Here is a 13,650-nt window from a genome sequence, read left to right as displayed (position 1 = left end):
AATTCTATAGTGTTCTGTTGAAGAACTTCTATAGACCTACATGAAGAGGATATTAACATAATTGAAATTATTATAAAAATTATATAGATCTACAAAACATTTTTATGAAAAATTTAAACTGGGTAGTTTTAGTGATGGATTTTCTGTCAATAAAGAAAAAAATCAATTTAAAAACAAAAAATTCATAAAACTAGATCAGCATCACTATCTCTTTCATATTCCAACAGTGTTGCGGGGTTTGTTTTATTTAATGGTGTTTAACAGTAGGATTTAAATGTGCCTTTCATATATTAGATGTTGCTCGTGTATAAAAACAAAGATAAACACCTCTAATGTTGTGTACAAATGACAAAATCCTATTACTGACTAACAAGCCTAATTTAACAGTGGGAATCAACCATCTGTCTGTTTAGATTTTTTTTTTTTTGTCGTCCTCGCTGGGATTTCCTAATGCTCATGTTAAATTATTTTCATTACCGTCTGTTGGTGCGCAGCACTTAAACCCGGATGTCTTTTAATTTTAAAGCGATTTCGCATTACAGCGCCGTAATATAGCTATATTTATTGTCCGCACACATCGTGATCTCCTCAATTGCGCACTCAATTCCCACAATTCACCACGAACTGTAAAAGTTGCAGCGTGTTTCCTAGCGCAAGGCTTCAAGGCTTTGTGTGTGTTTGAGAGTGTGAAAGTGTGAGCTGTTGTTCACCTTGATCCCCCCTGTCACATCTCACCTTGTACAGCACAGATGAAAGTGCAGCAAGAGACATTAGATGCACTGAAGGAGAACAACACAGACTCACTTGGGGGAGAGATGGAGGATCGGAAAAAAAAGGGGCGAAAGAGAGAAAAAAGGCGTGAACGGAGAAATAAAAAAAGAGCGAGCGCTGGTTCTTTCGCTGTGTGGAGTTGTCTAGCTAAAGGAGTTTGATTGGTGTCAGGACACCAGAGTAGTTAGACAGTTTGTGCTTTGAGCTCTCTCCACAAACTTATGAAACACTCGCTCACCCACTCTCGTTCTGACACGCACAAACAGATACTCGCAGATACCACGCTCGCTAGCTCCCACACACACAAACACTCACACACATTCACATCCAGTCTTCTTCACAGGAACATGCATACATAGATATATACATACATACATATTTGTCCATAATGACTTGCCCAACACATTCAGACACACATTTACGCCCACAGCTGAAAAATCCATGCTGCAAATAGAGTATTGATTTCAGCCCATTCTCCGTTTCCTTCTCTCTCCATCTTTTGGCTTTATTTGTCGAGTCCATGTAGCGCACTTAAACATATTACACTATCATTATCCGCGCAGGGCCTCATCTATCCTTGTTATGCGGCTCGTTCTTCTCCTTCACAGGCACCACGGCGCTCTACCTTTTCCTCCTGATGCATCCGTCCATCTCCAGCAGTTTCCCCAGCTCCAAGACCTTCGAGGAGGTGCAGTTCTTCAACACCAACAACTATCACAAAGGCATTGACTGGTAAAACAGGATCTTGTATTTGTTCATTTGTAGGAGAAAGCACTGATACGTATAAAAATTTATGGGGTAATTCATAATTTATTTCAGGTAGGGGTGTCAATAATAATCTTTCCAAACAAGCCTATGTGGCTGGTTTTATCATTACCAGCTTCTGTTAAAAAATATTCTAGCCCTGAAATAAAGTCTGTATGACACACAGTCTGAAAAGAGTCAGTCGTGGGTAAAGTAGAAGGCTGGTTAATGTCCTTGCAATTGAGAGTTCATCTCACAAGCACCACACGTCTTCTTCAATGTGCTGTTCTGGTACAGAGAATGTCACTGACATAACATAAAGGCAACTATGACTTTATTATGAATACGTTCTTTGATATAATAGAATCACATTGCCAGTCTGTACTGTAGCTGTCCTAATCACTATTGCTGATTAATGGCTTTATACTAGTTATAAAAACCAATCACGTGTATGCTAATTAGGATCACACATATACGTATTTAAGTCAAACTGAGGCTTGTGATCCAGTTTCTCATGAACAAGCCTGATCCTTAAAAATCGACTTGTCGCCAACTGTGGAAGAGACTAATCTGTCTGTGGGAACTGTACACACAGTCATTCACCAACACCACTTGCACATTACAGGAGCTCGGCTGGAAGTTATTGCCAGTACATTCCCGACCTCGCGCCAAGCTATTTCTACATGTTTTTGCCATTTAAGCAGTTCCTGGGAGGCCAGTGTTTCAAACATTGAGCACGCAATTAAGCGGTCATGGCTCCTGGGTAGTAGGAAGACTTTCTACCTTGATGGTATCCGGACACTATTGAAACCCTAGGATAAGTACCTTAGTGTAACAGGGGATCATATAAAAAAAAAAAAATTGAGTTTTACACCCATAACTCTGTTCTGTTAAATGTCCTGGTTTGGCTTGAACACCCCTCATAAATTGAATCTCCAGGTTTACACACAGTTAAAAAATTTTTTTTTCGGATAAAACAATAATAAGGTGATATAGTAGTGTATAATGTTTAACTGATCTAAGTCATGCGTGTGTGTGTGTGTGTTTGTAAAAGGTACATGGAGTTTTTTCCAGTTCCATCAAACGTCAGTACGGACTTCCTGTTCGAGAAAAGCGCTAGTTACTTCCCTTCGGAGGAGACGCCTAAACGAGCTGCCGCCCTTTTGCCCAAAGCCAAAATCCTCACCCTGCTCATTAACCCGTCTGACAGAGCCTACAGCTGGTACCAGGTACCTAACTAACCAATGTACAATCTCCAACACACACACACACAAACTCGAACAGATAAAATGTTTGTGTGTGTGTGTGTGTGTGTATACAGTATGTGTGTAGGTGTGAGGGTTCTTTGCTGCAGTAGGTTAAAGAGAAGCTGGTTAAACTGGGGATCGATGCAATGAGGAGCGAAAGTCAATGCCACATTAGATTACCATCAGCACACTCTCTGCCTTTTAAGCTCACTTATTGAGCTCATTCAGCAGGATATAGTGTGTGTGTGTGTGTGTGTGTGTGCAGCAGTCTCTGTGTGTTTTTGCACATTTCCATCATGATAATGCTAACAGTTCTAATTAAATGTAGTAAAAAAAAAGGGTGCTAGTATTTAGCAATTACTATTAGCTAGCTACTGTAGCTAAGCTACCTATGTCATGAAATTATAGCTAGGTAGCTGCTTTCGTAACAAAAAACTACTGCTCCTTACAATATACTACTATATTAAACTCTCTAGATGTGATTTCCACACTTTTGTACAGTTTAATTTTGTCCAGGTTTGCCTTTTTTTGGCTTTTACTACATATATAAATCTAAAAACAAATGTTTCTGAGTGGGCGTTTAGCGTTTAAGAGGATTGCACTCAGAGGTTAGCCAGCTGGTTATAGAAATAAATTTTCATGGACTTTAACTGACTTTAAAATCCTGTCAAAAAACACATCATGTTTGTTTATGCTTCAGCTAGCTTGTCTTAGCAGGACAATATTTTGAAATGTGACTTTAAATCCTCTCAGAATGTTAAGAACACCTTAACGCGTAGCGCTAGGATAGATCACAAACTTTAAATGTTATGTAAATACTACTACTACTGCTGATAATAATAATAATTATCGTGCCCATAAATCCTGTTTATTATCTCAAACTTTCTCAAAAATCTTGTCATATTAGCCCCCTGTTTTGCGCTAGCTAGCCAGTGTTAGCGGTAAAGGACATTTATTAAAATCCTCTCAGTGTAAATTTTACATTGTTAACTCGTTAACTATCTGTATTTAATCATGAAATAAAATAAATATGTATAAATGTGACTTGGATTTGATCCTGTGAGGTGAAATATTAGCTAGCTGGCTAGGCTTAAGCTGTGAAAATATTGAAGATTTAGAAAATTGAATTCAACAAAACTCTGAAGTTTGCTTAGATTAGATGATAAAATGTAATTGTTTTACCTAAAAGTTTTGAAATTTTACTTGAAAAGTCTCTCAGAAACCGTCATCATGTTACAGTAGCTAGCATACTAGCATGATAGCTAGAATATAGGAATAGTTATACTGTATATAGTGACTTCCTTAGAAATTCTGTTAAATTGGTTGTTGTTTGCTAGCTAGCTAAAGTTAGCCGTGAAGACATTTATGAATATCCTAAAATTCTGTCAGGCTAGGTATTGTTTTGATGCTAACTAGTGTTTGAAATGTTTTTTAAGTAATCATGTCAGGTTAGTTCATACCCAAATATACACACACACACACACACACACACACACACACACACAATAGATTGACCTGACTACTCACAAAAGCTGTGTGCATCTTTATACCTTTAAAACCAGCTGCCAATCAAACTTGACGGTAGTGTCAGTGGTGTGAACACATATCTGGTTCTTCTCCAGGATTAAGAATGTGGTGGGTTCTGCGAGGCGGAATGCGGACAGAGAGAAGGGGGATTTTAAGAGAGAACGGCAGAGATGGAATGAGTGAAAAAGGGAGAGGGGGGAAAAAAATCTCATCAGCAGCATGCCTCAGGAGGTCCTAGCATGCGATGATTACCAGCAGCGAGAACATGGAAAAGAGAAAGAGCTTTCGATCCCATTTCCCCTCTTAATAAGTGTGTGTGTGTGTGTGTGTGTGTGTTACCCAAAAATGGATGTTTGGCCTTGTAGCGCTTTTTGCATTATTGTGTCCGTTCCTAAACTTTGTCTGTAAACTTTGCAGTTTTGTTTAACTTCTGGTACCCTCCTAACGTCTTTCTTTCGTTCTTTGTCTTGTTTTTGTTGCCATGGCAGCACCAGAGGGCCCATGAGGACCGGGCAGCGCTTCGTTACAGCTTCTACGAGGTGATTTCGGCTAATCAGCACGCTCCATCAGACCTGCGGTCCCTGCAGAACCGCTGCCTCATCCCTGGGCTCTATTCCACACACCTGGAGAGATGGCTCACCTACTACCCACCTGGCCAGGTACACACCCATACACATGGCAGCCCCAGGTGGCTTCCTGATATCCTCACATCTGTCGAAAGCATGCTATTCGAGAGTGTGTTCCTTTCGCACATGCAGTTTTCTGGCTCCATCAGGACCTGGATAAAGAAGATGAAGATGAATGAATTAAAAAAAATAATGAAAGTGTATTGGAGACCCATATATGGAGTACAAACACATATGTGAACATGTGTGTGTGTGTGTGTGTGTGTGTGTGTGTGTGTGTGTGTGTTTGTGTGAAGTTGATGATAATAGATGGCCAGCAGCTGAGGAACGATCCAGCGGCCCTGATGGATGAGGTGCAGAAGTTTCTGGGCGTCTCTCCGTACTTTAACTACTCACAGGCACTTACGTGAGTTCAAGCAACACACACACATATGAGCTATTCAGGTTTTTTTTTTATGACATAATCATAGATCTGTAACTCTTATTTGATAACTAAATATGAGATCACTGCTGATTCGAATATCTCAGCTATAAGGGATTAATGTTGGACCTGAACACAGAATTTCGCTTCACGAGGAGCCTGTAATTAAAAACAACTCATTAAGCATTTTCCCCTCTCTCCTGCCCTCCCTTTCTTTCTTTGTGTCTCTTTTCATTCTGTTTAATTAAGAGACGTTGGCAGCTCTCTTCTCTAGTGACTCTCTAAGGCTTCTAGAGCCAATACAGGAAAACACATTTATATGACAATCAGTAGCTTGCCAAAAAATGATTCACAATCTACAACTCTCTCTCTCTCTCTCTCTCTCTCACACACACACACACACACACACACACACACACACACACACACACACACACACACACAGATGATTTAGCTAAGAAACAGCACACATAAAGCCCTTCAGCACTTTTTCTATTGGCCTACATTTAAGTAGGAACTAATAGAACATTGAAAATTAAAAATTTAAAAAATGCATTTTGTGCTTTCAGAAGCATCTTTCTGTTTAATTTCTCAATCTGGAAAAAGCATTAGAATGATTTGTATGAAAAAAGCATTCTTCTTGTTTTTTTTTCATATGCATACTATCTAAAGATTTTTTTTTAAATCACATTTTAAGAATGTTATATTAACTTCATATTAGGGCTGGGAATTACCAGTCACCTCCTGATACGATATTATCATGATTCGTCTGTAGAGCGTGCGATTCGATTAAAATCGTGAGAAAATTGCAAAGTATCATGATTTTGTAAATATTTAAAGAAAGGGTTTAGCAAACAATTTAGCAAACAATTTACTCCTACTGTACCACAGGGTAAAAATGTGTAAATAGCTCAGAGTGCACCACCTGCAGGATTATAAAGAACCCATGACGTGTTGAATCTTCAAACACCTTTAAAGTCTCACAACTTAATTTGATACTGAGCTGAATGTCAGCGAGCACATAGGCAAGTGCGGCTTCAAACGCAGGCGCATGAGCCTTCAAACACATGATTTTTGACTAATTATCGCTCAGAGTGTTTTGAGACTAGTGTAAGAGTCTCAAAACAACCTGTAATGAGCGGGTTTGAGACTAATTTGCTTACCGAGTTGAAAGAAAACGGAAGATTGGAGGCTATAACGTGCAATTTTTGATAATGTAATGATAATACTTTTATGCAACAGTTCCACATTCAATAGTTCCAACATCAACCATTTATAAACAAATTCGCATTATATATATATATATATATATATATATATATATATATATATATATATATATATATTTAATTAGTTATTTTGCTCCACCATCTCATACAGTATCATTCTATGACTGGTGGAACAAATTATCCACCAAAAAGTAAAAGTAGTTTAAATTCTCACTGGTATTATGTAGCCAAAGGGTGAGGATGATAAATCATGGTGGTGGTGGACAAGCATGAGACTCTTACAAGCTTAACTTTATATTTTCACTTATTCCCCCTTAAAATACTGGATAACTTTCGGGTACCAGGGTTGAATTTCAAATATCGTTAAATGGAAAACTAGTGTGGTATGTTGAGTACAAGTTCGAACCCCTTGTTTCACACACCTAATTGTGGCCTTGATTAGGGGTTAGAGAGGGATTTGGGATTCAGCCTTGTGTTAGCAGTTAGAAGCTTTGTCGCCATTAAAAAAATCACAGACGGTTCAGAACCAACTTGGAACAACGAAGAAGCAATAACTAGTGACACAAAGTATCGTTTACGATTACAAAATATTATCAGATGTGTTTTTTTGCTAAAAGTGCTTCCAGGTTTTGAATATGGGTTTTTTCGCTGGCTAAGAAGTGTATAAACTGTTATGTTATACGTCACAAAAAAAAAAACATTTTATTACATTTTTGTGGTCATAGAAATTTACTGTAATGTTATGAAATAGTAGACAATGGCATTCTTTCCACTAACAGGCATACCACGCACCTAAAATAAAAAGAATGTCTCTTGGGTTATAAAAGAGTACAAGATAAATGAATAAAGATTAATGAACAGCCCATAAGTCATTGCGAAAAGGGATCATAAAGGTAAGGACATGCATGAGAGAAACTAACTTATAAAATGAAATGAGACCATGTACACACACAGCTTTGAAAAAAAAAAATTGTTCTTTATTTCAATCCCGCTTTAAGTTTTACTGTAAAAATTGTTTTCCCAAGACTTTAAGTGTTATTAATGTTACAGTCAGCTTCGGAGCCGACCAATCACAAGCTAGGATTTTTGATTCACGAGCCATCTTCCTCCAGTTTCTTTTTGAAGTTTGACTAAAGAACACCTGATTGTAGGGGTTTAAAAAAAAAAAAAAAAGTCTAAACGTGAACGTCGATGCGATTTCATTTAACTCAGTGTTTACGTGCGGATCTCAAATTGATGGATTAACTGCTACAACTAAAAGGATTACAACAGTTTGTGCAGGAAATCCCCAGTGTGGATCTCCGATTTAGAGTAAAGGAAAAAATAACTCTGAGTGCATGTATTTATGTGTGTGTGTGTTTGAGGAAAATATGTGCTGGCAGGATTGATCGTGCTTTGGGGTGTTTGTACTGTACTTTAGTTCAAGCGTTCACGTGTAATCTGTGTTTACAGCTCAGGCAGCAGACTAATTAACACCCGGTCCCACACTTCCCCTCACACCCCCGCACCCCCCACGCAGTGTTTATCAAACCCGACCATGTCGCCTCTGACAGCGAGACAAGGTTACGCCTGACATCTGTCAGCCTCAGAGTGTCTGTGTGCAGGTGTGTGTGTGTGTGAGTGTGTGTGTGTGAGTTTCCTATATGAGGTGGATTTACTTCTCGAAATGACATGACATGATTGAGCTCTCATCCCTCATTTCTCTCTCTCTCTCTCCCGCTCTTCATTTCTGTCTCGGCAGATTCGATCCTCAGAAGGGGTTTTGGTGTCAGCTGCTGGATGGAGGCAGAACTAAGTGTCTGGGCAAAAGCAAAGGTCGCAAATATCCTCCTATGGATGCTGAGGTAAAAAAAAATAGCCTAGCAATGCATTGCTAGAAATGACACGCTATGGTTTTTTTGGTCCACTTTCTGCATATTAGCACATCTAGTATGTTCACACTGTGCTGAAATAATGTCACACTGCCACTTTGGATCGCGCTCCTTGTTTATAGCCCAATTATGTACACATTACGTTTTTCTTTTACGGCCAGCAGGTGCAACGGATCGGGCTCATTTCACACAGGTTGATATGAAAGCTGTAACGGGTCCACAAGCTCGGTTTTGTGCCGCGGTATAATGCAGTCGAGAAACACTGACGACTTTTTGTTCAATTTTATACAGAAATGAAAACCAGCCAGAAGGGTTGATTAATATCATTATCTTATATAATACAGTATAACTGCATATTGACGATAATGGCATTCTGGCTGCTAGCTTATTGCCGTTAGTCATACAGTACTAGCGACTCTTAAATTGATGTTTTAATACAATTCTAAACTGACTTGACGGACAAAGGCAGTATTGCAATGTACTTATGAATTAGATTAGCTGGAAAATTGAAAAATCCAAATACAACTCCTGTTCTGATTGCCTCTCTCGATGCTGCAGCTCCACTTGGTGCCATTTTTAGAAATGAAAAACTTTTACACTTAAGCAAAAGTTCAACTATAACAAATAAAAACATGTGGATATCCCTTCCACAAATCTGCTAGCCACTACCAAAAACTAGCAGACAATTAGCTTTATTACCATGCTGCATCATGTTTTAAAGGTCCCATATTTTCCTATTGGTGTAACTAGTTACCCCGGCTCTCAGATCTCCCCTAAAACATGTGTTTTGAATGCTCCAGATAAAGAAAATGACCTACTGCTGAGCCATGTCCCTCCAGAGAACAAGCCATGGGAGGGGATGTTCTGATGTGAGGTCACAATCTAATTGGCTTGTTTAAACCCTGGGCCAGTACAAAAATGAATAAAAGGTGGAGGATTTTTTTTTTCTTAACATCTTTGTTTGTACAACACTGTTTGTACCCACAAGGGAATTGCATATAAATGTGTGCTGTCAATCGATTAAAAAATACAATCTAGTTAATCACAGTCAGTGCTTGTGATTAATCATGATTAATTACAATTTTAAAGTGCTCAGATCTCCTTGTATTATAAACATGCAATGTTGGAATTAAAAAATGCATGAAAAACCGGTGAGAGGAAACAGATTATTAGATTATTTTATAACATCTCAAACATTGACAGTTCAGAAATGTTATATTTAAATCTCTTAAGTGGAACCTGCATCCAGTGACTGGGTAGTAAGGGGTGTGGCAACTCACTGACGGTCGGACTCGAACCCGGATCCTCAAATCAACAACCTAAAGCCTTGGCCACCTGACCCTTTACTCATCTTACAGTTAATTATTTTTTTTTAAATAGTTCCCCTTGAACCAAATTTTTGTTTTTTTATCCAAACTTCCATCTAGAAGCTTTTTATAATGAAACTTGCTGTTCAGCACACCTGGTCATGTTTCCTCATTCATCTTCAATAAAAAACAGGATTTGGGAGGAAATTTCTTGTGAACAAGGCATAAAAATGATTGACATTTACAGAAGACATTAAGCACAGTATGGTGATTCTTAATGTAACTGCCATAATACATTTGAATGGTGCAATCAATTTGTAGAAAGCTGTGCATCCGTGAATGACAATCCCGGCTGAGGTGGCCTGGGGCTCACTGCAGCCGTTCCCGTGAAAAATTCACCGAGTGGAACGCCTGATCCATGAAAAACGAAGGATAACTCATCACCAACTTGCAGCGGTGACGCATCAGTTGGAACTGTGCACATACAATCATGTTCATTAACAACACTTGCACATTAAAAAGACTTGGCTGGGAGTTATTGCCACGTTCCCCATACAGTCCTGACCTCACACCTTCCACACATTTGGCATATTCAGGGAGTTCCTGGGAGGCCAGCGCTTTAGACTCAAAGCAGGCAGTTTAATATCTTGATGGTATGCAAGCACTAGTGAAAAGCTGGGATAAGATTTCATAACTGTGATCTATTATTCTGCAAAATCATAAAAACATAAGAAAAAGAAACAATGGTTTAAGCCAAAACCTCGAGAGAAAGCCCTTTGGAAAACTCTCTCTGGCCTTCTATTCTTATTCTGCGGTCCATGTTTGTGTTTATGTAGGAATCCTGTCTGCCATTTTCTAGTCACGTCTAAGAGTGTGACCCCTTATTTACAGTAACTCTGTCCTGGACTTACGTACTATATGTTGTTTAAGGTCATTTTTGTAAGTTCCGATGCTATCTCCGTTTCTTTGACGGGAAAACGGGGCGGTATCAATTGACTTTAATAATCGATAATAACTTCAGCTCCAACTGTAGCTGATAAAAGACCAATCCTAAGTAATAATGATGATGATGTGGAAATAGCTGTAGTGCCCCCTAGTGGAAATACTAAAATAAATTACTTGCCTTCTTTTTTTTTACATTTTTTATTTTATAAATCAAACACACTTGTTATGTATCTTATCTGAGTGCAGATTCCACAGCAGCCAGCAGCGTGGTACTTTGCAGGTAGAGAATTCACACAGGATATGACAAAAAGGAGTTACATAATCCACATTTGTGCTTGTTACATAAAACAAAAATCGATTTCTGAGATCCTCATGAAACACATTTATAAGCGCTGTCCACCTATCACACCTAATCCTACACAGCCCAGGGTTACAGCACGCTCTTGTTGCCTCCTGTGAGAAGACAATCTGCCGTTTGTGTGTGTGTGTGTGTGTGTGTGTGCCACTTTATGACCGTGTTTGACACTAGCACCCATTTGTTTTTTAATCGAAATCATCTTCATGATTAAACATGACACCCTCGTGGGCGTAGACCAGCTTTTAAATATTAAAAAATTTAATAGCTCTAAATAAATAATAGAATTTTTAATATATATTAACCCCTCACTCACAGTATGTGTGTAACAGTGTGTGTGTGTGTGCATGTGTGTGCCTGCACGTGTGAGGACACAGCAGCGGTGATATAAGACCCATCTGTCTGTTCGTCTCTCGGCCATTTTTCTTCATTTTCACGCCCGTCCCTCTCTCATTTCTCTCCGTCTCTCCGTTTCTCTGACTCGTCTCGAATGTGGATCTCCGCATGACAATCAGCAGCTCGCAGGGTCTCACTCGCACTCACTCACTCACACTCTCACACACACACAGCACAGTTTCATAAGCACATGATAAAGCTGTTCACAACAAGATGTTAAACAGCATCAGGGTGTAGCAGCTGTTGCTTGTAACATTTATAATAAAACAGTAAAATTCTGAATAACGGGACAAAGACAGACAGAATGTTAAATATTATTTCTGCAAATGTGAAGATATTGATTTGAGATTTCTTTTTTTAATGGGAATTGTGATGAATTGTTTTGTCTTTACAGGACGACAGCAGGCTGAAATGATGTTATGTTTCGCACAGTAGTATTATATTTACACAGACTAATATTGACCTGGTGTGAGACTTTGACAATTAATGTGACACATTATTCTTTCTCTTTTTTTCTCACCGCAGTCTCGTCTCTTCCTCTCTCGCTTCTACCGGGATCATAACATCGAGCTGTCGAAGCTCCTTCACAGACTCGGTCAACCTCTCCCAGCGTGGCTCCGTGAGGAACTACAGAAGGTCAGGTAGCATTTATTCCTCTGACCCTGTCAGGTCAAAGGTCAAGGGTCGTGACCACAAAGGACACTCTATCTGGAGGGAGGAAAAGAAGAGCTGGACCGAAGGCCAGTGTGTGACGCTGCTGAGCCTGAAAATCTGGATTAATGGAGTGATACTGAAAAGGCAATACTTGAAATGAGAGCGAAAGTGAGAAAGTGTTGTCGAGAGAAAGAAAGAGAGAGAGAGAGAACACGTGCGAATGCCTGGCCCTAGATGTCAAACACTGCATCAGAGTATGAGACCTGCAACAACTGGTTTTATTCTACCATTTCTCTAAATCCGAGTCCAAAGCAAATGATGCAATCTGTCAGTTTCCTCTCAAACTACTAAATAATTGCACTCGCTTTTTTCCCCCCCAATCCCAATCGTGTATTCTTATTTTACAAGAATAAATCAGGACGTTTTGGCACCCTCCTGAAATAAAAATCCGTTCTCAGCGATGGATGTCCCTGCTGTCGAAATGCGCTGGTCATCGTCTTCATCACACACACAAGTTGCAAGCAAATCTAACAACACCTTTGTTTTTCCTCGGACATGACCACTGCTCGCATTCTAATTTTACTCGCGAGACCACGAACTCTATAGGAAACGACGGGCAAGAAGACGCATTCACGCTGGGAAAGCTGCTGGGTAACGCTTTTAAATGCCCTCGGACCAAGTGACAGAAGATTTATTCTGAATTATGGAAAGTTCACTGATGATGCAATGCTGAAAGTAGTGTGTGTGTGTGTGTGTGTGTGTGTGTGTGTGTTCCCTGTGTGAAAGTTACCTGCTCTTTATTTGACTTTTTGCTTCATTTGAGCGGAGCCACTCTGGAAATGTACAGAATATAATTATAAATATGTATTAAACACTGGAAATATGTTTTAATAACACCGTAATATTCTCATGATTTCTTCTTTGTTTAAATCCAACAATGTTACTGTAGATGTTTCTTTCACAGTTTTGGAAGGAGTCTCCAGTATCAGTGCTTTGGAACAGTATATGTTATGTGACTTTTTTTTTTTTTTTTTGAAGAATTAAAGGCTAGTTAGTGATTAGCTGTAGCTGCTGTAACGTAAGTGATAACAGGAACTAACTTGATTCATAAATACAACAGAGTATACTATATACCTATATATATATATATATATATATATATATATACAGTAGGTTTAGCAGTGCTAGTGGTGGCTCAGCAGATAAAGGCTCTGGGTTCCAGACATCCCTTAACCCTGTCTGCTCTAGGGGTACTTATACCACAGATCCCAAACTGGGACATGCAAAAAAGAAGAATTCCACTGTGCAGTAATGTATATAAGACAAATAAAGGCTCAATGTACCTTCATTTTAAGGCAATGAAATATAAGTCCACATTAAAATCTACAAACTGATATACAGCACTGTGCAAAAGTATTAGGCACATGCAAATGAATGCTGTAGCCGGACCATGGACCAGGCTGTGGATAATTTGGTTAATTTGGTGGATAATCAATTTCTGAAGAGTGATCATCTCCCATTAATTTCTGTCTGTACTTCCTTCTTCTATTCTCCGTC

General features: G+C 39.0%; 1 protein-coding gene across 1 annotated transcript in view; it reads left to right on the top strand.

The window, feature by feature from the left end:
- The window catches only part of ndst3 (N-deacetylase/N-sulfotransferase (heparan glucosaminyl) 3), a 76,904-nt gene extending 63,968 nt beyond the window's left edge, over positions 1-12,936 (top strand). Inside the window, exons 9-14 of the mRNA XM_053479981.1 lie at positions 1,380-1,503; positions 2,570-2,744; positions 4,778-4,948; positions 5,212-5,321; positions 8,307-8,409; positions 11,965-12,936. Of these exons, the coding sequence (XP_053335956.1) occupies positions 1,380-1,503; positions 2,570-2,744; positions 4,778-4,948; positions 5,212-5,321; positions 8,307-8,409; positions 11,965-12,084 (803 nt within the window). The 3' untranslated portion in view covers positions 12,085-12,936. The remainder of the gene's footprint in view (positions 1-1,379; positions 1,504-2,569; positions 2,745-4,777; positions 4,949-5,211; positions 5,322-8,306; positions 8,410-11,964) is intronic.
- Positions 12,937-13,650: the final 714 nt, after the last annotated feature.

This window comes from Clarias gariepinus, chromosome 20 (genome assembly GCF_024256425.1).
Source record: "Clarias gariepinus isolate MV-2021 ecotype Netherlands chromosome 20, CGAR_prim_01v2, whole genome shotgun sequence".
NCBI classification, from domain to species: Eukaryota; Metazoa; Chordata; class Actinopteri; order Siluriformes; family Clariidae; genus Clarias; species Clarias gariepinus.
Note: the sequence above shows the minus strand (reverse complement) of the source record. Positions and strands in the feature narration are given on the sequence as shown.